The sequence below is a fragment of the Phyllostomus discolor genome, chromosome 2 (genome assembly GCF_004126475.2).
Source record: "Phyllostomus discolor isolate MPI-MPIP mPhyDis1 chromosome 2, mPhyDis1.pri.v3, whole genome shotgun sequence".
Taxonomy (NCBI): Eukaryota; Metazoa; Chordata; class Mammalia; order Chiroptera; family Phyllostomidae; genus Phyllostomus; species Phyllostomus discolor.
Window position 1 is genome coordinate 37,323,310 of NC_040904.2, and position 27,185 is coordinate 37,350,494.

The 27,185-nt window shown below is 34.2% G+C and overlaps 1 protein-coding gene across 3 annotated transcripts in view; it reads left to right on the forward strand.

Annotated features, from left to right (window-relative positions):
- NAALADL2 (N-acetylated alpha-linked acidic dipeptidase like 2) overlaps positions 1-27,185 on the forward strand; it is a 1,143,498-nt gene that overhangs the window by 795,490 nt on the left and 320,823 nt on the right. For all 3 annotated transcript variants that reach the window (XM_036017285.1, XM_036017284.1, XM_028504896.2), the window contains one exon: positions 24,600-24,743. In XM_036017285.1, the coding sequence (XP_035873178.1) occupies positions 24,600-24,743 (144 nt within the window). The remainder of the gene's footprint in view (positions 1-24,599; positions 24,744-27,185) is intronic.

Here is a 27,185-nt window from a genome sequence, read left to right on the forward strand (position 1 = left end):
CGATTAATGGTTTTCATTTATAGCTACTTCCAGCACCACCGATGAGCCTTATAAAGATACAAATGCCAGATTTTGATGTGTTCTGATATATATATGTATGTTTATAATTATGAAAATAATCAATGCTCTTCTTCTGAAGTACTTGAATGTATAGAGGAGGAGAAAAAATTTTCCCTTATCTCTTAGATTTAGTAACTAGGGTCCATTAAACAAACTGAAAATATTTTTTTAAAGAATAAAAGAAAAGGCTTATTTGTATGCATACAAGGGTCTCAAAGAAAAGAAGTTAAAACTCTAAAGATGATGTTAGGTCTGGGTTTTATACACAATTTTAACAATAATATTAGACCTGGGGCTTATATATAATTACATATAATTTTAACAATGAGCAAGAAGTAACTGGACAAAGGAAGAGGGGGCTATTTGGACTTCAAGGGAGGGTACGTCTGGGGAAGGTACATATAGGGACTAATGGAAGATAAGGGTCATTTAGTAATGTTTGTTTTGCAGATTCAAGGTGGTGGGTGAATCATTCTTCTCTTTCTAATATGGGATAGAAAGACATCTTTAAAAATAGGCATTTTTTAATATTTGCAAAGGAAAATGTGTGTCCTGATTTTAAACAAATTGGAGAGGGCAGAGAGTTAATTGCCTTCAGTTCAAAATAGTCCTTATGCCAAAATGTCATATTTAGGAGGGAGTATTCTGATACCCTTTACATGATTCTTGTCTCTTCTGATTTTTTTGCCTGATTACTATACCACCCTATTTAATGTAACACTTTTCATCCTCTGTCTCCACTGAGGGATTTAGTATTCCACAGTTACTTCTTTGATAAAGGAATTAAAAAAGAAGAATCAGGGATTGACTCTGACTGGCAATAAAATCAGTAAAAGACTTGGCAATGATGAATATGTTTAATACCATGATTGAGGTGATAGTCCTGCAGGTGTGTACATATGTTCAAACTCATCAATATGTACACATTAAATGTATGTGATTATTTTCAAATCAATTATACTTTCATTTTAAAAATCAATGCAATACCTTTGTTAAGAAACTGATGATTACATTTAATTTCTAATATATTTGCTTGTCTGTCTGCATCACACATAAAAAGGTAATACATTTTTTATTTACACAAATTTAAAAGAAATTTTCTAATTGTATTTAAAGGTTGTAAGTATTTGGTAAGGAATTGTCTATAGGCTATTTAAGAACAAATTTGGAATAGATTTTGCCTCATTGCATCATTTCAGCATTCAGTTATTGTTTTAATTTTCTTTGTATTATAAAGTAAATTGTATTTTAATATATCAAGAATGTATCCTTAATATGTATACATATTGTCATTGCTTGAATCCATACACAGTTCAGACCTAGGCATTAATTCCATATGAGACTCATTTCCTAGGGTAAATAAAGTGGTCATACATACTAAACACCAAGTTACAGGTGCTTTATCTTTCAAATGGTTGTCAATTTGTAGTTGATAAAGCAGCCACATCAACATCATCTGGGAACTTACAAAAATGTAAATTGTCAGTTTTATTGAATTAGAACTGTCTTAATAGGGAGTAGAAATGTGTATTTTAATACACCCTCCATAAAATCATGATGCACAAAATGTTTAAGACCCACTAGTGTAGATTATGAGGGACAGAGAATGAATGAACTGAGTCTGTTTCCTGGTATTAGCTATCCATTAGAATTTATTTCAAGTCAATGAAATAAATAGTTGTATAGGAGCATTGAATATTTTTATTGATCATCTGTCTTTTATAATTTTGATTGTGATGTGAGCATGTAACTTTTATTGTTTCCTGGGTTAATTTTTGGATTCTTGTTTGACTTCATTTGAAAGATTTTATGTGTTAATATGCAAAAGTGCAAACAAATGAAAATACAGAATGCAAGTAAACATTGAAAGTAACTCTGATATAGTCACACCCTACAGTTAGTCTTATTAATTTATTTATTTGCAAATAAAGCTAGGATCATGTTAAGTACTATGAAAAGACTAAAGTAGAGCAAGAGGACAGAATGTGTGTATGGGTGGTATTGCATGTGTGTTTTGATTGCATTGTTGAGGAGGCCTGTGATGGAACAGATAACATTAGGGGGGAAATTGAGGAAAATAAGAGAATAACCCACATTTGAAAGAATTTGAAAGAAAACATGTGTAGCCTGAGGTGGAAATATAAACACTTTGGAGCAGGAGCTTGTCTGCTGGGCCTGAGGAATAGCAAAAGAGTCAATCAAGGCTTTAGGAAAGTGAGAAAGTCATAGAAAATAAGATCAAAGAGGGCAGGATGTACCTGAGTATAGGCGACAGTAAGGACACTGGATTTTCCTGCCTGCCATTTAACCTCTGTAGGACTCTGAAAGGTTTACATAGGTGATTTTTAAGATTCCTCTAACCCTAAAATAAGGATTTGAAATCCTAGCTGAGTGTGCCAACAAGCTAGGAATGAATAAAAAGGGAGCAAATCTTGTTATTGACTTTGTGGAGTTATAAGGAGAAAAGAAAATTTCAGAATATTTTGTAATAAAATTATATAAGTCTTAGTTATACTGGGATAGGCAAAATTGGGGATGGAAAATGCTATTAATTGAGTACCAAATCTTAAAACTTGTTTTTGTCCCAGGAACATATGATGAATGGATTGAGTAATCTTAAAACAGATTCAATATACCTACATTAAACTACATTGTCTTTCTGCTCTATGTAACACTCTCCTTCAGTTAATTTACCCAATGTAAACAGCAAAATAACCTTTCATAAAATTGTCTCTTTGAGGGGAAATATAATTGAAAACAAAATCCTCTGCCAACTTAGAAATCCTCTTCACAAAGGTAGAATAGAAAGAAAAGTATTGTATTATTGAATAAGCATTAAAGCAGAATGTGATGTGTGTGCATCACAGGCCATCTGCTAAAGAGATTACAAAGATAGAAGTTTTCATCTTTTGTATAGATGGACATATACAACATATGAAAGCTTGATGAAAAATATATTCCAGTTTGTGTAACTGGCAACAGTAGTATTTACCTTTTTTAAAGATTTGCATGTATATGAAAGGGACAGAGAAAGAATTCAAAATTACAAGTGTTATAAGGTAAACACTCTGAGAAAAGAGAGGGTAGTCTCAGTTTGTTTTTTTCACTGGAGACAATTTATTATGCTTGTTTAATTTGTGTTTGCACTTATGCTCTTGGTTGCAGAACCATGTAGAAAAGGCTGGCATTGCCACTGAATTATCTGGGTATTTACATAATAATTCCATGTTCCTGCAAGTAAAGGTTTAGAGGAATGCTTGTCATTTTAAACGAACATGGTGGTGATTGTTTTGCATCCTCAAGTTTGGAGCTTGACACATGATGGCGGACTAACCACTGTGGGGAGAGAAGTAAAAAGTGGTAAGAGACATTTAGAAGGTGGAATCTATTAGACAAGGGGATTGATGGCATGTATAGAGTAAGAAAAACTCATTGATCAAGTAATGGTATAGAAGATTCTGGTTAGGATGCTGAGAGCATTAGAGAGCCCTTCATTGATATGGAAAGAGTAGAGGAAGAGGGGCAGATTTGAAATGGGCAGAATCGAAGCATTATCATCAGATGAGCTTGAATATGGTGATGAGAGTTTCTATAGGCCATATAAATAAATGTCCAGGTGTGAGAATGGTGTCCTGTGACTTCTGTCTGTCCAAGCGGGTGTTTATTTTAAACAGGTTACTTTATTAACCTTATGTTATCACTTCTCTCCTGATCCCTCCCTCATTCTTCTGCAGCAAGTATTCATGCTTTCTGGAGTTACCTTATAGAAGTACAATTGTAAATGAAACAGTTTATTCATCATGACATAGAATATATTCCTATTACAGAAAACAGAAGTTTACCTAGAACAAACATCTGCCATGTTTTTTCTGATAATACAGCTGAGATAAATGTGAAAATAAATCCCATTAGTATTCATAGATAGTGATCCCCATGGTTGAATGTGCAGTGAAATTTTGAATAATGAGCAAATTAATAAGTGTTGGTAACCACACATATCTGACAGTCTTCACGTGGCACCTTTGCTGCCCGATCCATTGCTTAAGAATGATGACAATGATTGTAATAGCTTGGATAAAAACTTTTGTTGGTAAATGCCATCCACTCAGGTAAAGAAACTGCAAATCCATTGTCAGTAACAGTATCTGACAATTTGTATGATGAAAGAACTGGCCCACAGCCATGCCTGCTACAAGCAATGTAATGGACCAGTTCCCAAGAGCTTTTTTTGGTTTTTGTTTTTTTTGAGTGTTCTGTTTTCATAGAAAAACTACAAGCAACACATCATTAGAAAAACATGTTAACTTAAAAACAATTCTAGTCCACAGATGTGTTCTCTTTGACTATGAATACACCATTATTGCTGTTGCCACTGTTGTTTTGAAATGGATTTGAATGCTTTCGTAGGCTCTTTGGACTTGAGTTGTAACAAGCCCCACCTTAGCTCATAATTCTGTAGAGACCCTGATTTACACAGCCTGTTATCACTTGGACTTACAGGCCATTAAGTCTATGGCCTCTGGTATCCATTTGTATTTATACCTATCATTTTATGATGATTGGTTATAAGAATTCAGAAAAAAATCTTGTAAAACTACATCATACAACATAGCATGACTTCTATTTTGTTAAAAGTAATAATATTTTCAGTATTTTAAGATAATTTTACTCCACACTGAAAACAAAATATTATATCCATATAGTGACTAAATATTTAGAGATATTCAAAGTTTTACATTAGTTCAAATATAAATGCATTTAAATCATCCTCTGACCAAACTTTTCATTTTGCAGTTGAGGAAAGAAGAGTTTCTGATGGGGGTGAATCCAAAGACAGATTCAATTGACTCAAAAGTATTGGGGGTTGGCAACCTCAGATTTTGTTTTATGAAATATAAGAGAACATAAGGTCTAATTTAAAAAACTGAAATGCTACTGCTAATATTCAACAACCAGGTGAAAAATATTGTGGGTAGGCAATGACTTATGTTTCATCATTTTTATGCATGTATAAGATTAGACCCGCCTAAAGACAGATTTTTATGAATTTCTTCTTTTCATGTCCTTTCTCTTTACATATGCATTCATGCACTTGCACATAGACTAGAGATGAGTATGCATGCAAATGTTTACAAGAGTGCACACAGGTATGTAGGGTTATAATATTTATAGCAATTGGTCTTAAGATAATTAACATTCAAATCTAGTGTTGCAATTACAAAGTAAGACTTTTGCTATGATAAAACTGTATTCCTACTTTTCTCACATATAGAACTCAGTAAATAAAATTTCTGATATAATAAACATTTATCATTTCTACTTACAAACATCACTTTTTACTGAACTGTATATCTTTATGCACATTTGCTGCTTTAAAAAGAAAGGATTTACTGATCAGCAGCTGAATCTTTTTAATAGCACCCGTGCCACTCACAGGGTGACAGGGAAAGTGCCACACTTGTAGGAGACATGTCTGTCCTTGGTTTTATGTTGAGTGGAAACAAGATGTGCTGACTAAGTGACCTGAACAACCTCATGATGACATGAGGCCCCGTTCAGACTTGTGATGAGTTTCAGTATGTAATTATTTTTGAAAGTTTGCCAGACTGGTTTTGAACTCTATGGGCCATTTAAAGCCAAAAAGCTTTACTTCTGGTAGTCTTAATGACGGAAGAAAAAGTGTGATCAGTTAGCTTATTTCTTGAATCTATGATCCTTTCCAGAAAGAATCAACATGCTAAATCAACTTTGAAAATACTCTGAAAGCCTATTTTAAAAAGTTAACAACATAGATAAAAGAAATGAACATTTCTAGCCATTTTCTGAGATTGTTTCTCATATAAAATACTGCCACAGTATTTGTTCTTCCAATATTTAAACACTCTGAATACACTACAGTTATGGAAATTAAAAAATGACAAAAGTTTTAAATATTAATGAATATATTTTCTTACACTCTTTCTGAAATAACGATACACTTATTAAATGATTCATTACCCTTTCTCCATATACTGTTGTAATAGCTAATTAAAGGTGAGACATACCTTATATACATATTTTTAAAAATGTTTTTAGACAAGAAAATTATAAAACATGTTGCCAGATTTCCAGGCCAACACAAGTACAATTTCAAAACACTGTCCATTGACAAGGAGTGAATTCTGAGATGTCCTAAATTAATTACAGCAGGCTGAAGGGTGGAAGTAAGAGACAAGAGAGGTTAATCAATTAACAACAGCAGGGCAAAGCCAACAGAAGACTGTTTACATTCTTGAATGTATGTCAAAACTTTGAATTAGCATCCTGGTGTCTATTTTCCTGATTACCTGTAAAGAATAGTCAGGCTCCACAGATGATGAGGCCCATTTACTTTCTTCTTGCACATGAACTTTGCGGACTGTCCCCCACCACCAGTGCAGAGTAGCAAAGACTTCTTCCTCGTGGACCACGCAACTGTCATAGAACTAACCCCACTTCATCTTCTACTCTCCCCTTTTTCTACAGCCAGTACAAATTCTTTCAACGGTTTTGGCCCAAACTTTCAGGGGAAAAAATCATTTGCTTCAATCTTTAAATTCAATTATTTATTTACTTATATTTACAAACAAAACTGATTATTGTGTTCCAGGGTAGTATCTTGCATACAAATATCATTATTGTTTTCTAGAGTTATACTTTTAATGCATAAGCATAAATTTAAATATTAAAAACATGTATATAGATATGGAATTAGTACTACCCATGTATAATGTGCATCCTTATTTTCCCCTCAAAAATTGGGGCAAAAAATGGGCATTATACACAGCAAAATACGGTATATTGTTCCCAAACTGTTTCCACACAGGAAAGAGCCTGTAAATTCCAAAGTAGCAGACAGGTTTGTGTTTTCCATGTAGCCCTGCAGCTGGTGGTTCAGAGTGCACACCTCAGGCCCTGCGTCCTTTATGGAGCTGGCATTTGGCTCCATAAACCCTTTCCTTCAGAAAAGCTGTAATGGTGAAACTTTTTTGTTTAACATAGCTAAGGCTTTACTTAGTGTTCATAACTTGAAATAGTTGTATAGCTTAGTTTCTGTCTTTAAATAGCTCTTCATTCTACTTGATGTACATCTCACACCCTTAGATACATTAGTTGTTTTTTTCTTTTTTTTAACTTTTTGGACTAAGTGACTAACACTTCTTTAGCCCTTTTCATTAGACATATTTTCTAACTTTATTTACGTGTACACCTCTTTTTCTCAAGTAGGAAAACTTTATAGTCATTCAGTGTACTTCCATCTTTACCCAAATATTGCTTAGTGTTCTTCATGCTATTAGGTTCATACTCTTATATAATATTTTATAAATATTTGGATTTGTTCAGTTGAAGTTGTAGAAACATGGACTTGTAATCTCTTCCTCATTTACATATTAACTGTTCATCTGTGTTTATTTGGGTCATTTCTTTTCTGACTGAATCTTTTTCACTGATTTTTTGGTAGAGGGGAAACACATACACAATGAAGAGCATGAAGGACACTAATCTAAAATGTACATGTCACTCAGTGTTCATGTTTATAGCTATGTATGCATCACCTAGATTTCAGTGCAGAACGTATCTAGCCTCCTCCAAATTTTCAAGTGGGAAATCATCATTTGCTTGTAAAGACTACCTGCTTACTCAATTGCTGGCTCCATGACAGCAGGTAGTATCACGCCAGTGTCTCTATTGTACCTTGAATATACAGCTAGAGTATGAGAAGTGTTCCAAAAAAGCGTATCTGAAAAGAAAATACTCTTTGCTGTATAATACTGAAATGAAAGAATTACTTAATAAATATAGTATTAAGTACGCATTTTCTTGAAGATCTCACACTTCATTCCATTTCAGAAGTGCAAAACACCCAGTTTATAGACCACCCAACACTGCTTGCCATCTAGCAAAACAGAGAACTTTCCCTCAGTTCATAAATTTCATACTGGTGCAGGAAGGCAGAAAGATATCTGAGTGGACAGTTGGGGGCAGGATAGTGGAGTACAGCCCAGAGTTAACTAATCATTTGAAGGGTAAAAAGAAGTGACCAGTAGCCTCAAGCCAGAAGTTTCCTAGATTGCTACCAGTCTCTCCACTCTGAATCTTTTCTGTCAGTCTTGTGGAGTCTACTGCTTAAATGAGTCCTAAGTCCTATATTTCTCTACATGGTCTCCACTCTGGTCAAAGCCAATAGTAATTATCATCTAGACAATTGCAACTGCTACCTAACTGATTTCACTGCTAGGAAATTCCATTACACTCTTACAAATTCCATTCAATTCTCTGATACAGTATGAATGAACTTTCAGAGCACCAATCTTATCATTGCATACTCTTCTGTGTAAAATTTTTAGTGCTGCTATTTTTTTCCATTTTACATAAATAGTAACTATATATATATATAATGTCTGTCCAAAAAACCTCCAGTCATTGTTAATATAATGACAATGGTTTGTGTAACATTGATGTATTCTGGCAGAGTGGACTGGAAGGCACATGTATGAATAATGATGATTTCGCTGTACTAGTCAGTGGGGGTGGTAGATGTTGAGTGAGCATGTATGCTGTGTAGCCATCACATTCAAAATGACAGACAGTAGAGCAAAGAATCTGCATCAAATTTTGCATTAAGCTTGGACATTCCTCTGTAGAAACTGTTCAGATGTTACAGAAGATCACAACTATGGGCAACTGGTGATTGGCAGCTTAGCTTCATCACGACAACACACCCGCTCATGCATCACATCTCCTGCAGATTGTTTTGGTGAGACCAAGTCATCCAGGTGACTCAGACTCCCTACATTCCAGATTTGGTGCCCTGTGACTTCTGGCTTTTCCCAAAACTAAAATCACCTTTTAAAGGAAGGGACTTCAAACTGTTGATGATTCAGTAAAATGCAACAGGGCAGATAATGGCAAGTGGGAGAACTGTGTGAGGTACCTACTTTGATGGGGACTGAGGCTTCATTGTCCTATGTACAATGTTTCTCGTATCTTATGTCTTCTTCGATATCTGTCTCTAATCCTGGCTGGATACTTTCTGGATATATTCCATCTGACCATTTTCTACTCAACATGTTTTGGGATTTTTTAAATTTGAATTAATTTGGGGTGACAATGGTTGATAAAATTATATAGATTTCACGTGTACAATTCTATTATATATCATCTGATATTGTACTGGGTGTTTACCATCCAAAGTCAAGTCCCTGTCTATTGCTGTTTATCCTCCTTTTACCGTCCTTTAGCTCCCCCAACCCCATTTAATTCTTGTAACCACCATACTGTCTCTATGGTATTATTGTGAAATATTCTTGAATTATAGTATTTCCTGTATATATTAAATAATTCAAATTCAGTTTTAAAGGGAATCTTTATTATTTCTGTTCTAATTCCCATTCATATTTTATTTTATATTTTACAGATTATATTGCACTGAAAACTATTTCTTTGCAATTAATTTTTAATTTTTTTATTGTTGCTCAAGTACAGTTGTCTTCATTTTCACCCCACCATGCCCCCTACCCCACCCATCCCTGCCTTGCACCCTGAAATTTACCCTCTTTCTTTGGCTTTGTACATGTGTCTTTTTCATATGTTCCTTAATGGCCCAACCCTTATTTTCCCCCATTATCAGTCTCTCCCCTTCTCTCTGGTTATCGTCAGTTTGTTCTTTATTTCAATGTCTTTGGTTATATTTTGTTTGCTTGTTTGTTTTTGGATTAGGTCCCACTTATACATGAGATCATATGGTATTTATCTTTCACTGACTGGCTTATTTCACTTAGCATAATGCTCTCCAGTTCCATCCATGCTGTTGCAAAGGATACGAGCTCCTTCTTTCTTTCTGCTGAATAATATTCCATTGTGTAAATGCACCAGTTTTTTCATTCATTCATTTACTAGTGGGCACTTAGGTTGCTTCCAGCACTTGGCTATTGTAAATTGTGCTGCTATAAACATTGGGTTCATATGTTCATATGAACATAGGTTCTTTTGAATTGGTGTTTCAAGATTCTTAGGGTATAATCCCAGCAATGGAATTGTTGGGTCAAAAGGCAGTTCCAATTTTAGTTTGCTGAGGAAATTCCATACTGTTTTCCACAGTGGCTGCACCAGTCTGCATTCCCACCAACAGTGCACTAGAGTTCTCTTTTCTCCACAACCTCTCCAGCACTTGTTTGTTGATTTATTTATGATGGCCATTCTGACTGGTCTGAAGTGGTATCTCATTGTGGTTTTAATTTGCATCTCTCTGATGCCTAGTGATGCTGAGCATCTTTTCAAATGTCTCTGGATCCTATGTATGTCCTCCTTAGAGAAGTGTGTGTTCAGGTCTTTTGACAAATTTTTAATAGGGTTGTTAGTCTTCCAGGAGTGGAGTTGTGTGAGTTCTTTATATATTTTGGAGATTACACCCTTGTGCAAGGTTTCATTTGCAAATATGTTTTCTCATACAGCTGATTCTCTTTTCATTTTAATGCTGTTTTATTTAGTTGTGCAGAAGCTTTTTATTTTGACAGGGTCCCATTTGTTTATTCTTTTCTTTATGTCCCTTGCTATAGGGGACATGTCAGTGAAAATATTGCTATGTGGAATAATTGAAATTTCCCTGTCTATTTTCTCCTCTAGTACTTTTATGGTGTCACAATTTATATTTAAGTCTTTTATCTACCCTGAATTTATTTTTGTGTATGGTGTGTGTTGGTGATCGAGTTTCATTTTTTTGCATGTAGCTGTTCAAATCTCCTAACACAATTTGTTGAAGAGGCTATTTTTACTCCATTTTATGCTTCTGCCCTCTTTGTCAAATATTTATTGACCATAGAGACATGTTTATTTTGGGGCTCTCTATTCTGTTCTATTGTTGTATACATCTGTTCTTATGCCAGTACCAGACTGTTTTGATTACTGTGACCTTATAATATAGTTTGATATCAGGTATTGTGATCACTCCTACTTTGTCCTTCTTTCTAAACTAAATTACTTGTAACTGTAATTTGTCTTCTAGCTAAAATTTGTATGTGAGTCTCACTTATATCTTACCTATATCTCTGTTTACCATAGGCATGGTCTATATATTATTTCAATAATGAGCTTTTCTCATCTGAATATTACATAAATTACTAAACATATAAAATTAGCCAGAAGTAGATTCATAAAAATGCCTAGTAACTATATTTTAAAAATTTATGCATTTTCTGTTGATAACTAAAAACAGATTTAGACTGTTGAATCTATATATTATGATATGGCATTAGTGTGACATTAGCTAATGTTCTTAGGATATCTTATTGATTTTGGAGAATTATTTAATTTTAATATCAACATTAGATCAGAAGAGGTTGTACTTGGAATCTTATACATCTAGCATGTTTTGGTATTTTCATTGAAACTTAAAACAATTTTGAAATTTTGAATAGTTCAAATAAATCCTGAATGCCTGCAAAAAGTACTGTAGCTAATGTCTTCTTTTATATTGAAAAATGAATTTGACTTTAACATAACACATTCTAAAAATAACCATCTTGCTTTCATATGATTTATACTTTCTTTGAAGCAACCTTGCAAGTGTGTTGCTCTTTTTATTTCATTTTATACAAAAAGCACTATGAGGAAGTGAACATCGACTGTCCTATTATCTGTTTGATTTGTGTTTCTCAGTATGCTCCACAAGTGGGGCATGAAGCAGAAATGTTTATTTTTTCTTCCCATGGGAACCTCAAAAGAATGGAAAGAGGTGACAGCAAGACAATATGTGCTATCAAAACGAGCAACAAGAGATTGCATTTGTTTCAGTTCTATTGGACAGTATATGGATAGTATTTGTCACTGGAATAATGTGGCTCATTTATATTGTACCTATTCTGTGGAGCTCAAAGCACTTTATGAGTGTTCTCATTAATCCTAAAGACTAGCTATGAGCTAGGTATTTGGCAGCTTTTGTCCTCACTTTATGGCCTGGGAGACTGCAGTTTAAAGGATGTCATTTGTGCAAGCATTGGCAAAGTGTTCAGCAAGCAACCTGTGGGGTTAACTGCAGTTTGAAAAGGTGAGAAGGATTGTTTTCACTTTATTTATAAAAGCTTTATAATAATTGCTAAATGTAATTACTTAAAATACTCTTACTTCTCTTTACCTCCAAGATAGTTTTGCTACCAAAATGTGGTATTAATAGGACTTTCATTCTCCTACACATCCAGGATCGAAATGTTAATTGCTTCCCTATTGCTTCCCTAGTCCCTATTCCCTATTGCCAAGTCTTGACAGTTCTGCCTCTTCAGGCTTTTCACATGGATCATTCTTCCAGAGATATCCTTCATGCACATATTACTTCGCTGAGAAACTGAAATAGCTTCTAACAGTTTTGACACCAAAACCTTAATTTGGGGTTCTAAAGGAATCTAAAAGAGCCCACTTCTGTTGCTTACCAACCATGTGACTCTAAGCATTTTGAAATACCTGGGCTTTAGAGTTATTTCTGTAAAATGGAAATAACAATAACTAGTTTGAAAAGTTGTATCATATATAAAATATGGCAAAGGAATGATATAACCAGTACCAAATACCAAGCTCTGCCTGGCACACATAGAATTTACTTTTGTTGTTTTCATTGCATTTTTTCTAGTTCTTTTCCTTTCTACAGATCACTTGCACATCAATATTTCTGAAATCCCCTTTCATGGTATCAGTTCTCTATCCAAAACCCTATAAAAGTTCTTACTTACTTTTCATGGTTTTTAATCAATTGTCTAAAACCTACCACAATGAAGATTCTGTAACCCTACCTTAATCTATATCATATATAGTAATTGCCAGTTCACATCACTACTTTTCTTTCCCTTTCATACCTTTATTTTCCTGCCACAGCTAATTTGTTCATATGGATTCTTTTGCCTGGAATCATCTCTCTTGTATACATTTTTTATAGTTTAGAACTTATACATTGTTTAAAAAAATCTGTCAAAGCAAGGATAACACACTGGCAGATGTATATAGAGAGAGCAGTCCTAGTATTTGTACTTTAGGGCTCGAGTCAGTACTTTTCAAGTATCTCTTAACGCCAGTGAGGAATCAAGAAACCTTGTTTCATGGAGCTGACATGCTGACCACTGACCAGTTATGGGACAGTGCTGGGCCACACACCCACTAGTGGTTCATTTTTTGTTCCACTGAATTCAACATCATCCTTTATCAATATCTGTGCTTCCTTATTTCAGGTTGTACCAGTTCTCTTCAGGTCCGCTGCTGCCTCTTTGCTTTGGTGGTTCATTTCACATGCTTAGCGAAAGACTGATTTTTCTGGCCACTCTGAAGCTCTTTCATTTACTGAATAGTTTAAGTCATATAGCTGGACGTTTTGGATCTTCTATCCCCGCCCAGCTCTTCTGCTGGCCTCCCTTGTCCCATCCCAATGCAATGGCTGCAGTACAGCAGTTAAATAGAGTAGTCAGGCAGGAATCTCTTCTTGCTCTGGAATAACTTCCCAGACTTCTTTTTCTTATCCAGTTATTAAAAATTCTTTTGTCTTTTCTACTTCGTCTAAGAAGCATTCATGATGTTGATTAAGAGTGGCCCAAAAGATCCTTGATAGGTAGTATAGGGTATAATATTATATCAATATACTATTATGAAGATTAAATGAAGAAACTAGAAAGAAAATTTAGGACAAAGTGAATAATCTTGAATTTTTGTTCAACCTTCATTATCGTGGAAAAGCTTGTAAAAGATGACTGTGTATGGTGCTGTTTGAAGTCCTACACAAAAGACCTAACAAAGGCACCATGCGCGTCCGGAAAGAACACCCTCGCTTATTAACTGGACCATTAGGACTGTGCTGAGCACAACCATACTTCCATGTCTCCCCCTGTGCTAGTACAGCCTTTGCTATGACTTCAAAGGAGACCTATTATTTATTGAAATGACCTTCCAATACACTAAAAAATATTACCTTAGGAAGAAAATACTCAAAGCAGCAAAATATTTATTTCAGAATTTTTAAATGTGAATTTGGGTCTCATTTTATAAAGTACTTTGAGGAAATGTAAATCCAGAACAAACTCCTAAATTACAAAAAGAAATCACAGGGATTTTTTGTAAGAAAATTCTCATATGTCTAAGTTCAGAAAAAAAGCATTAATAATAGAGTATTTTAACTAGAGTTTATGCACAAAAAATTCTTGATGACCCATCAGTGCTTATTAACTGGGAATTGTTTTGTGGTATATGTTTAAAAATCTCTATTTTTCCCAAATATATCTTCTTCTACAATATGTCATCACTACAGCAAAATACTACAGTGATATTTTTCATGTCACAATTCTATATGGGATTAATAATAAAAAGTAATTTTAATGATATTGTAAGGAAAATTATAAGTCAGGAGAAGAATTTATTGAAATTGTTCATATTACTCACTCCAGATATAAAGGACTTTTCTGTAATGACAGTAGGATATCCACCTCAAAATTTAGATACAACCATATAAACACAGGCAGCCTTTGTCAACATCAAGATAAGAAAGTTTTCTCTTAAATTCCTGTCTGGACTATTAAGTGCTGTATAGTATTTCAAAACACATTTTGCAGGAGAAACTGTAAGAAATTAGTTTATTTAACTAATCTCTCACGGACAAATTTTGAATCAAAGTCTTAAAAATGGCAATCCTAAGACAAATTGTGTATAGGTAATGAGTTGAAAGGTACAAAAGATGAAAGTTTTCCCAGAGTCACTTCCCAGTTAAAGACAGAATAAGGACCAGATACTGGTGTTTTGGACTCCAGGGCAAGGTCCCTTACCTGGGTCAGTATTTTCAAGTCAGAAACAGAAAATGCACACAAAACCCTGAAAAACTGAGAAGCACTTCATGTGTGATAGCTCATGTAATCTCACATTTACGTCAAGAGAGGAAGTGTTAATAATGTTTTGCTTGTATTATTATAAAACAACTGAAAAACAAGTAAATCCAGAAATAAAGCACTGGTTTTCTGTCTGTTCATCTAATCAGCCTCATAAAATAATGTGTTCTCATTAAAATCATGTATGAAGAATTTTATTGTAAATTAATGCTTGCATACTTTCACAACAACCACAAAACAAGATACATTCACATAGTTGATTTGCTATCTTTAAAAAATGCAAACTACTCTTTTTCTAAAACTATAAACTTTGCAAATAATTTCAATTTTCAGACCCTTCAAATCTGAGATTGAAAAGCTTCTCAGGGGTATGCCTGTAAGGAGGATTGCTTTGCTTATATTATAAGTAATGTGCAGATGGCCAATTATTCCAGTTATGAATCTAGACTACTCTCCTCGAAGTAAAGCACAAATAAGATATTTTATCTGTCTCTTAGTTTATTTTTTATGATATAGTTTATGGTTTATTTCCAAATGTTCATGTTCTTGAAATGCTTTGGGAATGAAATTGTCTCAGAGTACATAATGATGAATACAAAAGAATAGAAATATTTAAAATCATATAAAATAGGAAATCAGTTATTATTTAACCAATTATTCTTTGGAAATAGAATTAAGAAAACACTTGTCAGTATCTGAGTATTACCACTACTGTTGTACATCTAAATATTCATTTAAAAAGGCAAATTTATAAATATGAATTGAGTGAGATAAAGCCTACACCAAAGGAAGTCCTGTTTAGAGAAGAAAGGATCAGATTACAGAAATGTCTTTAGAGAACCTGTCATTAATGAAGACCATCATCTACCAGAAATATAGGAATGGACTTTGTTTTTGAAGTAATTGTATCAATGTATTTTAAACTATAAAAACATTTAAAATATTTATAAAACTATGGTCTTATAATTCTGTAAATAACAATATATTTAGTTGTTTTGTATACCATATTTCAATGAACGATATAATTAAATATTATGTTTATTTCCTGTATAATGACAAAAATGAGAAATAGCACCTTTCTATTAAACAAAATGTTTAAATATTATAATAAAAACTGTTCCTTAATTGAATATTTGTCAAGTTTTAAACAAATTCCAAGACAACACAACCACAAATATATGTATGATCAAAAACTTATTTTCCTGAAGGAAGAAAATGATGGCAATTTATATTTTGAGATCTCTTGCTCCAAATAATTTCACTTTACCACTTAAATCTTGAGTTTATATGTACAAACACACACAAAAATATTTTTACTCATTAAAAAAGCTGTCTAGCTCTATTTTACCTTGTGTCATTCATGATCAATAGCTTTGAATAAAATAACTATAAAAGGAGAAGCTAAATTAAATTAGCAAATATTAATATAAATATTAACAAACTGATATTAACAAGAACTTTTTCTCTGTTCTACCTTTTAAAATAAAAATTTGCTCTACATAATATGCATGTTCTTTTACTACCAGAATATACAGACACTTGCTCTACTAATGAGTATATTACTTTCCACTCCCTTTAATGTCAAAGTAAGTATGAGTGTTTGTAAACACATTACCTAATTATTAAAATGATAATTACTAGAGAACATTGTAGGTTGCTTTCTTAAGAGAGGACCAGTGAAATAAAACGAGACCATCTGTATCTTTATTTTTAAGATTTTGTGATTACAAGTTTAATATCATAAGTTTTAAGCTTACAATTAGACAAAATAAATTATTCACTTGAACATTGGAAGGATCATTCATCCACAGAGTTGCTGATCCCCTACTTTTTACTACTCAGCATGCTAAACCATGGGAATACAACAGTGAAATAGCCCCAGAGAAGTTTATATTCTGCACAGTGAGCTAAAAGTAAGAAGGAAATTAGAACAGAACAGTATTTACTAAATGTGTAAGCAAGGACTTAACGTTGGGGCACATCCAAGGACTTGAGTTCCCAGAGAAAGTGACACCTAAGATTTGAGTAAACTGGCATCAGCCAGCTTCTAGACAAACAATTTATATTTAAGAGGAGGTAAGAAATGTGATGTAATTTTTTAAAAAATAGTAATTTTCATTTTAATTATAACTATCAGTAATAAAATTCCTATATGGCCATGACTGGTGTGACTCAGTGGATTGAGAACCGACCTGTGAACCAAGGGGTCACCAGTTTGATTCCCAGTCAGGGCACATGCCTAGGTTGTGGGTCAGGTCCCCATTGGGAGGTGCATGGGAGGCAACCACACATTGATGTTTCTCTTCCTCTCTTTCTCCCTCCCTTCCTGTCTCTCTAAAAATAAAATCTTTAAAAAAATTCCTATATAGTAAAAATGTATATATGTATACGTATTTGTATATGTATGTATATCTATGCAGAGATAGAGTATAAACCAACTCTGAGATGACTACATAATACAAAGCACATTTAAGTGTTAAGTATTTTATTTTAACGATAACCTAAGGAACATAGCACTGAATTTGACTAGCTTGGGGGAAGATGGTGATATTTGTAACCAGCAGGTTATGAGATACTAAAATAATAAAGGGTTGGCTAGCTATATTTACAAGGACAACAAAATAGCCAATGTAGTGCACTGGTCAGTTTAGAGAAATAACTATAAATTCAGTGGGCTAATATAAAAATGAAACAACATTTATGCCAGTTACTTATCGGTATTATTTCCGTCAAAGTGGCAGTTCTCTGGAGATGGCCACATAAAATACGCATTCTGGGACAACATCACTGATATCAACTTGTTCATTTGATATTTGGGTCTTTTCCCCAAAAATGCAGCATAAATTGTGTTTTAAAAATTTCTACTCTCTAAAGTTTCTGATTGATTGGTTTTCTAGCAAGTAGGAAGTATTTACACATTATGTCAATCATTTGCTGTAATTAATTATAATAGTTGGAAACCTAATAAAGGAAAAAAAGTGAAATCACTTAGCTGTTAAAGTATTTATTCATGATTGAAATAAAGAGTGGTTAATGTAATTTTGATCTTTAAATCACCAAATTTATTTTAGAGGAAGAACAAAAGCAAAAGCAAATCTAAAGTTCCAATTTAAATTTAGTGGCCTCATCTGTCACCCATTTTCTGGGAAACTTTCTGAGGAAGCTACTGATTTGGGATTTATTGGCATAGTCAAAGGCTCTGACATCTTTAATTCTGGGTAAGGTAACAACTTCAGTCTAGTATGCTTCATCCTACTTTCTTAAAAAAATATTTACTTTACTTTTTATTTAATTTTATTGTATTTTTCCATTACTATTTAGTCCCCTTATACACCACCCCCAGCAGTTACCACACTGTTTTCCACCTTTATGAGTCCTTTTTCCTTTTTGCTCAGTCCTTCCAACCCTCACCTCACCTGCCACTAGCTGTCAATCTGCTCTCCATCTATGAATCTGTCCCCATTTTCCTTGTTAGTTCAGGCATCCTATTTTTTACAAAATTTTTAATAAAATATATAATCTTACATATTATATAATATAATTATGTATGGCATATATAATTATATATTAGTGTATATAATATATGATATTTATATATTATATAACTATATAATTTTATGTTTTACAAAAATATATAAAATATATAATGGTTTAGACCAGTGCTTATCCGATGTGCAAATGAGTGACCTGGGAGTCTTAGAGTACAGATTCTGATCCAGAAGTTCCCGGGAAGGGTCTGAGATTCTGCATTTGTAGTGAGTTTCCAGTTCCCACCAGTGCTGTTTGTCCAAGGACTACACATTGAATAGAATGGATCTATGCTTACATTATATCACATGAATCTCACATTTCACACATACACACACATGTGTACATGCATAGTCAGGTTCTGAGGGTTAAGTTATAAAGAAATTTTGCTATCCTCCCAAATGGAGAAGTAGTATCATCACTGATCCACACAGGATTCTGCTTTGTTTACCAGAACATTTTTTTATTATTTCACCTTAATGGTGCCTTGGTTCTGAGGATCCCAGAGTCTAAAATATCTAGTTTCTAAGGGTTCATTTTTTCCCAATAATCTGAGTAAATGGAATTTCCTGTATATACTGACTTTTCAATTGAGTTTAAAATAATTTCATCTAGTATCCTGGCAGTGTGTCTCTGTTGGTTGGAGCATCACCCAATACAACCAAAGGTTTAGGGTTCGATTCCAGTCAGGACTTATACCTAGGATGCAGTATGATCCCCAGCCAGGGTGTTTATAGGAGGCAACCAACTGATCACATTGAGGTATCTCTCTCTGTTTCCTCTCTCTTTGTGAAATCAATACACATATCCTCAGGTGGGGATTAAAAATAATAGTAATTCCATTTTGCCTCACAAAAAAAGTGCTGGCAGCTCACAGGGTACATGCTTTCTTTACACACATAACCATATATGATTGAAGAAGTGGACATCAACAACATGTAAAGAATAATACACAAACTATTAAGTATGTACAAGTAGAAAACATTTTACTTATTTTTAAAATCATTACTTCTAAATGTCAACCATTATGGTTCAGTCTCTGGGCCTCTGAGCTCATATATTCTTTATTTCAGCAAATTAACATTATGAAGACCCTTCAGTGTCACTTTGGTTGTTCAGGTATTGTATATGGGATGACAATATCATCATAATGAAATTATTTCTATGTTACATTTGAAACAGTGAGGCAGTGATGGAGTCAAACTTGGGATTCTATATCCAATTTCCTCTTTCCATAGATGAATTTGGCATTGTATCATAAATTGGGTTATTGAAGAAATGGATCAATTTGAATCTTTATCTGATTACAAAGAGTGCATAAGGTGAAGAGAGAACTAGCTATCTAGGAAAATAAAAGCTGATGTCAATCAGATTTTATTGAGCAAACACAATGTAGAGGGCATGCTATAAATGCTGCAGTCTGAAAGTTAGAGTGCTAGAATGTAATGTCAGAATCTTCTCTACATTGTACCTTTTTCATCTTCCTGATTTTTATCTCATATCAAATGGATTCTTAGAGTTAATTAATGTTTTAAAATATAGCTGAATAAAAATTGTACATGTGTTTGAATGTATTCAAAGCCTCCTAGTGTCCTGTAAAGTCCCGCTTTTAGTATCAGATCTCAGAAGTGAACTGTTTGTCAAATTTCCATTCAGCTGAAGGTGAAAAATTAATGAACCATTTCCTTCAGATATTTCAAAATGAATGCAAGTATGTTAGTTATACAGAACAACAAATCAAAGATTTGTGTATGTTCAATTACAGTCAAAGCTTCATTCATATTTAACTTTTAAATGTATTGTTTCATATGCTAAATAGATCATTTTAGAGGAAAAGAGAATGTGGTTATTGACCTTTTATTAACAGGTAAATATATCACAAAAATGATTTTATTTGTAGAAATACGTCTCACCACAAAAGGTAATTTTAGAGCAAGGTTGATCAGTGAGTTGAAGGGATGGGTGGGTTTTGAAAGCCTATGTAATATGTCAGCTGTGGGATAGCAGTTAGCTGGGGAGAAATCATAAACATATAGCAAGCATGGGATTAATAAAATCATAATTCATTCTTTGCTTGTACCTCTACTCCATTTTCTAGGCATTCAGAAAACCAGTAAAAGAAAGTCACTGAAATTATTTTTCAAGTAATTCTTGATTTTTTCTTTTGTCTCTCCATTAATTATGGAGCTCCTGTTCTGTTCCTGGCAATCTGGGAGGTTTTGAGAATCACACAAGGTAGAAGACTCGGGCCTTGCCCTCAAGGAATTTAGACACTTTGTTGTTAAGAGGGAAAAACAAAGTGTTTGCACATAGTGATAATATTAATTAGAAATGGCGACCACTACAAAAAGGTACAAATATATCATACAGAGCTGAGCATGTCAGAGAAAGCTTGAAGAAAGTGACTTGTGAGGTAGGGTCAGACAAAGGTGATGTGTGAGAAGAGCAAGTGGAGTGGAAGGAAGGGCTTAAGCAAGAACATAGAGGATGTGAATCACAGAAAATATAGGGGACAGCTTAAGTTTTAGGATAAGACATATGGAGAGGAATGATGGAAAATAATGTTGGAAATACGTCTGAGATTGTGAAGGGCCTTGAATGGCAAGCTAAAGAGTTGAGTATTTGAACTGGGGAATGGTGAAATTATGCAGAATTTTAAGAAGTTTCATTTTGTTAGTAATGTATTAACACCTAACATCCATGAAAATTTCAAAACAACAGAATGTATGTTTTTCATAAATATTACAGTATTCCTCCCATCCTCAGGAGATATGTTCTAAGACCCCCAGTGGGTGCCTGAGACAGTGGATACTATGAAATCCTACATATACTCTGTTGTTTTCCTATATGTACATACCTATGATAAAGTTTAATTTGTAAATTAGGAACAGTAAGAGATTAACAACAATAAGAATAATAGAATAAAATCAATATAACAATACATGGTATGCAAAGTTAAGTGACCGTGGTCTCTCCCTGATAACTGATCTGATAACCAAGACAACAACTATTAAGTGACTAATCTATGTGGACGTGCTGCACAAAGGGATGGTTCCCATTGAGGGCAGGATGAGGCAGAATGGTGAGAACTTTTATTATGCTACTCGTAATGGTGTGAAATTTAAAACTTACTTTTTTTTTGTATCTGGAATTTTCCATGTGATATTTTCAGAGCTCAGTTGACTATGGGTAACTGAAACTTAGAAAAGTAACACAGCAGATAAGGGGGAACTACTGTATTTCCTTGTCTCATAGACACTACAACTTTCCAAGGTAATGGCTGAGGGAGAAAACACATACTGGGAGAAGCAGAGGCGATGACTATACCAAGGCTTTCCAGCTGATGTGCACACTGCTTATGTCTTGAGATATGTATCACTATGACTTCAAGTACAGCTAGAGCAACACACTCAGGCCTGGTCATTTGTGGCTAAGAGCAATTTCCTTGTGGTCTGAGAGTCCCCTGTAACTTACCTCAGCAAGCTATACTGCTGCTAGCATCTTCTGTGTGAATCAGGACCTGGTTCATGGGCATGCAACTTGTGTAACCTCCAAGACAACCCCATTTAAAAGGACCCACACCTAATTTAACTCTCTGCTACTGCCATATTGAAATTCTCCATACCATATGAACAAGAAGTCCTGTATGATTTTGTTATGGGCTCTGCAAATTGTATAGCTTGTTTTGGTAGTATGACAACACATTGGCTAAGAAGCAATGAGCTGCACGGTGGTCAAAATGCATTGCCGTACATCCATAGCAAAGGGGCTACTAAATTAGAAGAGTGGCAGAGTGCTTATATAATAAAACCAATTCTAAGCTTGAATCTTCATTATTTTTTTCTTCAAAGCCATGGCTTATATATGGTTGCCACAGGCCTAAGCTAAATATTATTTTTTAACCTTGTGGTTTTCCAGTTGATGAATTAAGGAAAAGCTTCTGTAACATATTTTCTTATTTATAATTTGCTTCCTGGAGCCTAGATACCAGTATCATTGAGTTCTGTACCCCCTGCAGTCTTATCAAATTAAATTCTGAGAAAACCTTTGGCAATTATTTTCCCTAATAAAAGTTCTGAAAAATATAGCTCTGTGTTCACAAACATTATTGGCTGCCCAGTAAAGTCATTCGGCTGTGTATTTATTTTTCTGAGTCAAGATAAATATATAAACTGGATAAGGTATCTTTTAGTTCTTTTCTTAAGTACAGTTTACTTTATTCTCTCCTTTTTCTTTACTCTGAGTACTTATATACTTTCCCTTACTTGTGTTATCACAAGTATTTATTTTTTCCCTCAAACTTAAAGAGGAATATAGTCAAATATTCCTATGAAGCTTAATTTATAAAACTATAATTATTATTTTTCTCCCTTTTATGTCCTTTTTTTTTTTTTTTTTTTACAAGGAATCCATGATCATTGTAGGGAAAAAAAAAACAAAGAAAATAAAATTTAAAAAATTGGCCATAATGCTAAAATATAATCTCTTAAAGTCTTCCTTTTTATAGGTATATATTCACATATAGTTAATATTTTAGTGTATATAACATGCACTGAAAGAAGTATATAAATCAAAAACAGCTCGATGGGTATGTCACCATCTCCCATACTTCCTGTATCCTCTCAACGCTCTATCTCCCAAAGGCAAATACTTAATTGTTGTCAACATTTTAAATTGTTAACTGCTTTTAATATTTACCTTTCTCTGTCTCAAGAGCATTTTAAAGAGTTGAGTTCACATTTTGGTTTTACCTATTATATTGACATATCACTGTGGAAGATAAATATTCACTTTTACAAATACTCAAGGTATTTTACAAATACCTTGACTTTTTTTTCCTATAGAATAATACCAATTTCGTGTTAAAAAGCCATGGTTTATATTATTATGCTTATGTAAATATTCACATTGTGTAATGATTACATTTCTTTCTTGAAAAACTTTGTTCTCTTCAAAGCTTAGATTTGTCTCATTTTATAAATTTATTATTTTTCTTTGTATCTAGAAATTCTTCAAATGCTAACTCTCTGATCTTACTGTAAATGTTCTTCCAAGATATTACCAGTACCCAGTATTCCCTTATTTTTGCCTTGGAAAACCTCCTTCCCAATCCTCCTGACCTTATTATACTCCTGTGTTCACTAGGTCTGCTGTACACGTGCCATTTAATTTAACATTGCCCTTGGATGAGACTGCCTACTTAAAAGTCCCAAAATTGATTAACTTAGTTTGAAGTTCTTTGTATGGTTGGAATTTATTGTCTGATGGTTCTTAACATAGGTAGGGTATCTTGGGTGAGTTGTTTTATTGGTAGCCTTTCAGATTTTAAGTATTGTATATATTCTAACTGACCTAGTCATATTTAATAGAAGTGAATTTTTTGTTGCTCTAACTGGAAGGAGAATTCTGAGCACCAAGGCAGCAGAATTCTGAAGAGCTTCAGCAATCATAATACCATCCCATTTTAAGTATGGGACACATCATTCACTTTACCTGGTGTCTCTCTGCTTACATCCCACTTTCAGTATTCTCCTGGACTGAACAAGGGAGAAACAGACACTGTTCTTGTGGACAGGGTGAGCGAGGCGCACAGGAGAGAGACACTCCCTCACATTCAGAATGTCATCAAGCTCTCCTATTTCTATCCCCTTCTTTATCCCTGCTTGAATTGGGAGCTGGTGTCTATTCTTACACCTCTCTGGGTTGTATGGTACAAACTGCATTGTTTTTCAGCTTCCCCTCTCTGCTGGCTTAGGTTTTGATCTCCTTCGTCTGTTATTTCAGTTGACAATTATCCATCTGCTTTACAGCTTGTAGAATCGTATTGTCTCTTTTATTCTCTTGGCCCCTGTGGATGTATGCTTTTTTTATTCCTTTATTGTCATTTCAGTGGAGAATAGAGGTAAGTATGTGAGTTCAATCTGCTAGCATTAATTAGGATACATAATAGTATTTGGATTGAATTTTTATTAAGTACCTCAAGTCATTTCTAATAAGTACACAGATATAACTAAGAAGCAAATGAATGAACAAAATAAACTTACCATTCCTAATATAAATACTGATGACAAAAAACTTCTCTTTCAAGTGTTTTTAATTTCTCTTAACAAAGGCTTCTGTTCCTTTATGTCTTGAATACAGTTGGAAGCTTTAGACAAGACCGAACAAACCTCACCTCTCTACTAGTGCAGCCCATCTCAGCGGCCCTCGTTGCAAAACTGATCTCTTCATCTAAAGATAGAACCAAAAACGGTGCCTGTACCCCCCTGGAACTTCCACATAATGGTAACATATTTAATGTCTTTTTGTCTGTCTGGTAGTTTTTTTGTTTTGTTTTGTTTTGTTTTTTAAGGGCCATGATCACTTTTACTCTCTTAAATTGACATGTTTAGGATTGTGCTTAAAAAAAACACATTTTTAAAGGTGAGCATTTATTATCTTCTCTGGTTCTTTAAGGGGCAATTTTGTGAGCTAATTTTGATAAAGACTGAGAGTTGACCAAACTGAGAGATTGAAAAAAGAGGAAACACATTTTGAATGGTAATAAAGAAAAGCAGCTTTACAAATAAAGGGTTTTGTCCTTTCGTGAAAATCTGCTTAACGTAGCTTCCTGGTTTCAGCTTCAGCAGTCTTGTTTCCTGCCAAGATTCAATGGGTAGTCGTCAGCTAGCTGCAGGATGAAGTCCCTTTGTAGAAAGCATTACAGCCTAATTCCTGCAATTGACTAAAAAATCCCTCTGTCTTCACGCATCATTGCCGGAGAGATGCTTGTGTTCAGCAGTGCAGTTTGTCAGGCCTTGTTGGACCACATAGGATAAAACTGAAGTAGTTAAACTACCCATGGTAGGGTCAAAGTCATGCTACCGCTGGTTTCTGCCTTGAGCCTCAGCATTAGAGTTCTAAAGAGGAAATTCTCTTTATGTGTTGTTAAACTTGTATCTGGTCACTATGAAATTCAACTTGAAGGCCTCTGTTTTTGTTTCTAGACCTGGAGGCTCAACGACCCCTGTTTAATCTCATCTGTTTTTCTCTTGACAACAAGGGCATAAAAAATGTTTTGAAGAAGTCTAAAAATATCTGAATACATTCAGAATTTCCCTGTGGTAGACACATAGCTTTTCAAAGTCCTTTGGATTGAGAGCTTGCTAAAATGATTATTGATTGATCAAAGTGGGAAGTATAAGTAACAATGATGAGCCTATGTCCTCAAAGTGGAATGAAGAGTCCTTGAGGAGTTTTTTGTTTTGTTTTGTTTTGTTTTTCTGTCTTCTATGTTGAACCCACAAAGTGACCCTGGGCTCTATTTGTTAAAATATGTTAACAGCACTGTAATAAGAGTTTCGTTGTGAGAAAAGCACAGGACTTCTAAAAGACTCGATTTAATTAATTGATTAATTCAGTAAATATTCAGAACCCCTATGCGTCCCTGCTGGCCTGTCCTCAGTGAGCCAGAAGTCCCCATGCTGGCCCAACACACCACCTCTCTGAGGGGAGCCACAGTGTCTGCATCTACAGAAGAGTACCTAACTTTCTAGTATCTCAAGGTGTTCTGAGAATTAAATCATGATGCACATCTGAGTACTTTTGTATACTATGAGTGAAGTGTTATATCAGCAACTGTCTTCCTTATCAAATAATGATATCAGTGTTCACTGCAATATGCCAAATGTCTGTATAATAATGGCATAGCTAAGCAGAATAGCACTATCCAGCTATATCTCTGTGGTAATTTAGCAATATATATATGAGGCTTAGAAGAAATGTTAAGATATATACTGAAACATGTTTAAAACTCCAGTGTTAAAGAAGCAACCAGACAGGCCTGCTTTATAAGAAATTATGCCATATCAACTTTTTCTCATGGATATAGTGATTATCATTCATTTTAGAAAAATTCAAACTGAAATCTATACAAATTGAGATGATATTGCATGTTATAACAGGTTCTTCTTTTATCATTTTTATTTTTTATTTTTTTTATTGTTATTTGTCTCTGTACCCACCCACATCCCACCCATCCCTACCTTCCATGTTCAAACCTACCCCCTTTGGCTTTGTCCTTGTGTCCTATACATGTTCCTTGATGGCCCAACCCCTATCTTCACCTTTTATCCCTCTTGCCCCTCCCTGCTGGTTACCATCAGTTTGTTCTGTCTTTCAATGTCTCTGGTTCTATTTTGCTTGCTTATTTGTTTTGTTGATTAGGTTCCATTTATAGGTGAGATTATATGGTATTTGTCATTCACTGCCTGGCTTATTTCACTTAGCATAATGCTCTCCAGTCCCATCCATGCTGTTGCTAAGGGTAGGAGCTCTTTCTTTTTGCTGCATAGTATTCTATTGTGTGAATGTACCATATTTTGTTTTTGTTTTTTGTTTTTTGTTTTATCCACTCATTTACTGGTGGGCACTTAGGTTGATTCCAGCACTTAGCTATTATAAATTGTGCTGCTATGAATATTGGGTGCATAGGCTCTTTTGAACTCATGTTTCAGGGTTCTTAAGGTATAGTCCCAGCAGTGGAATTGCTGGATCAAAAGGCAGTTCCATTTTAAGTTTTCTGAGGAAATTCCATACTGTTTTCCACAGTGGCTGTACCAGTCTGCATTCCCACCAACAGTGTACTAGGATTCCCTTTTCTCTACAGCCTCTCCAACACTTATTATTTATTGATTTGTTTATGATGGCCATTCTGACCGATGTGAAGTGGTATCTCATTGTGGCTTT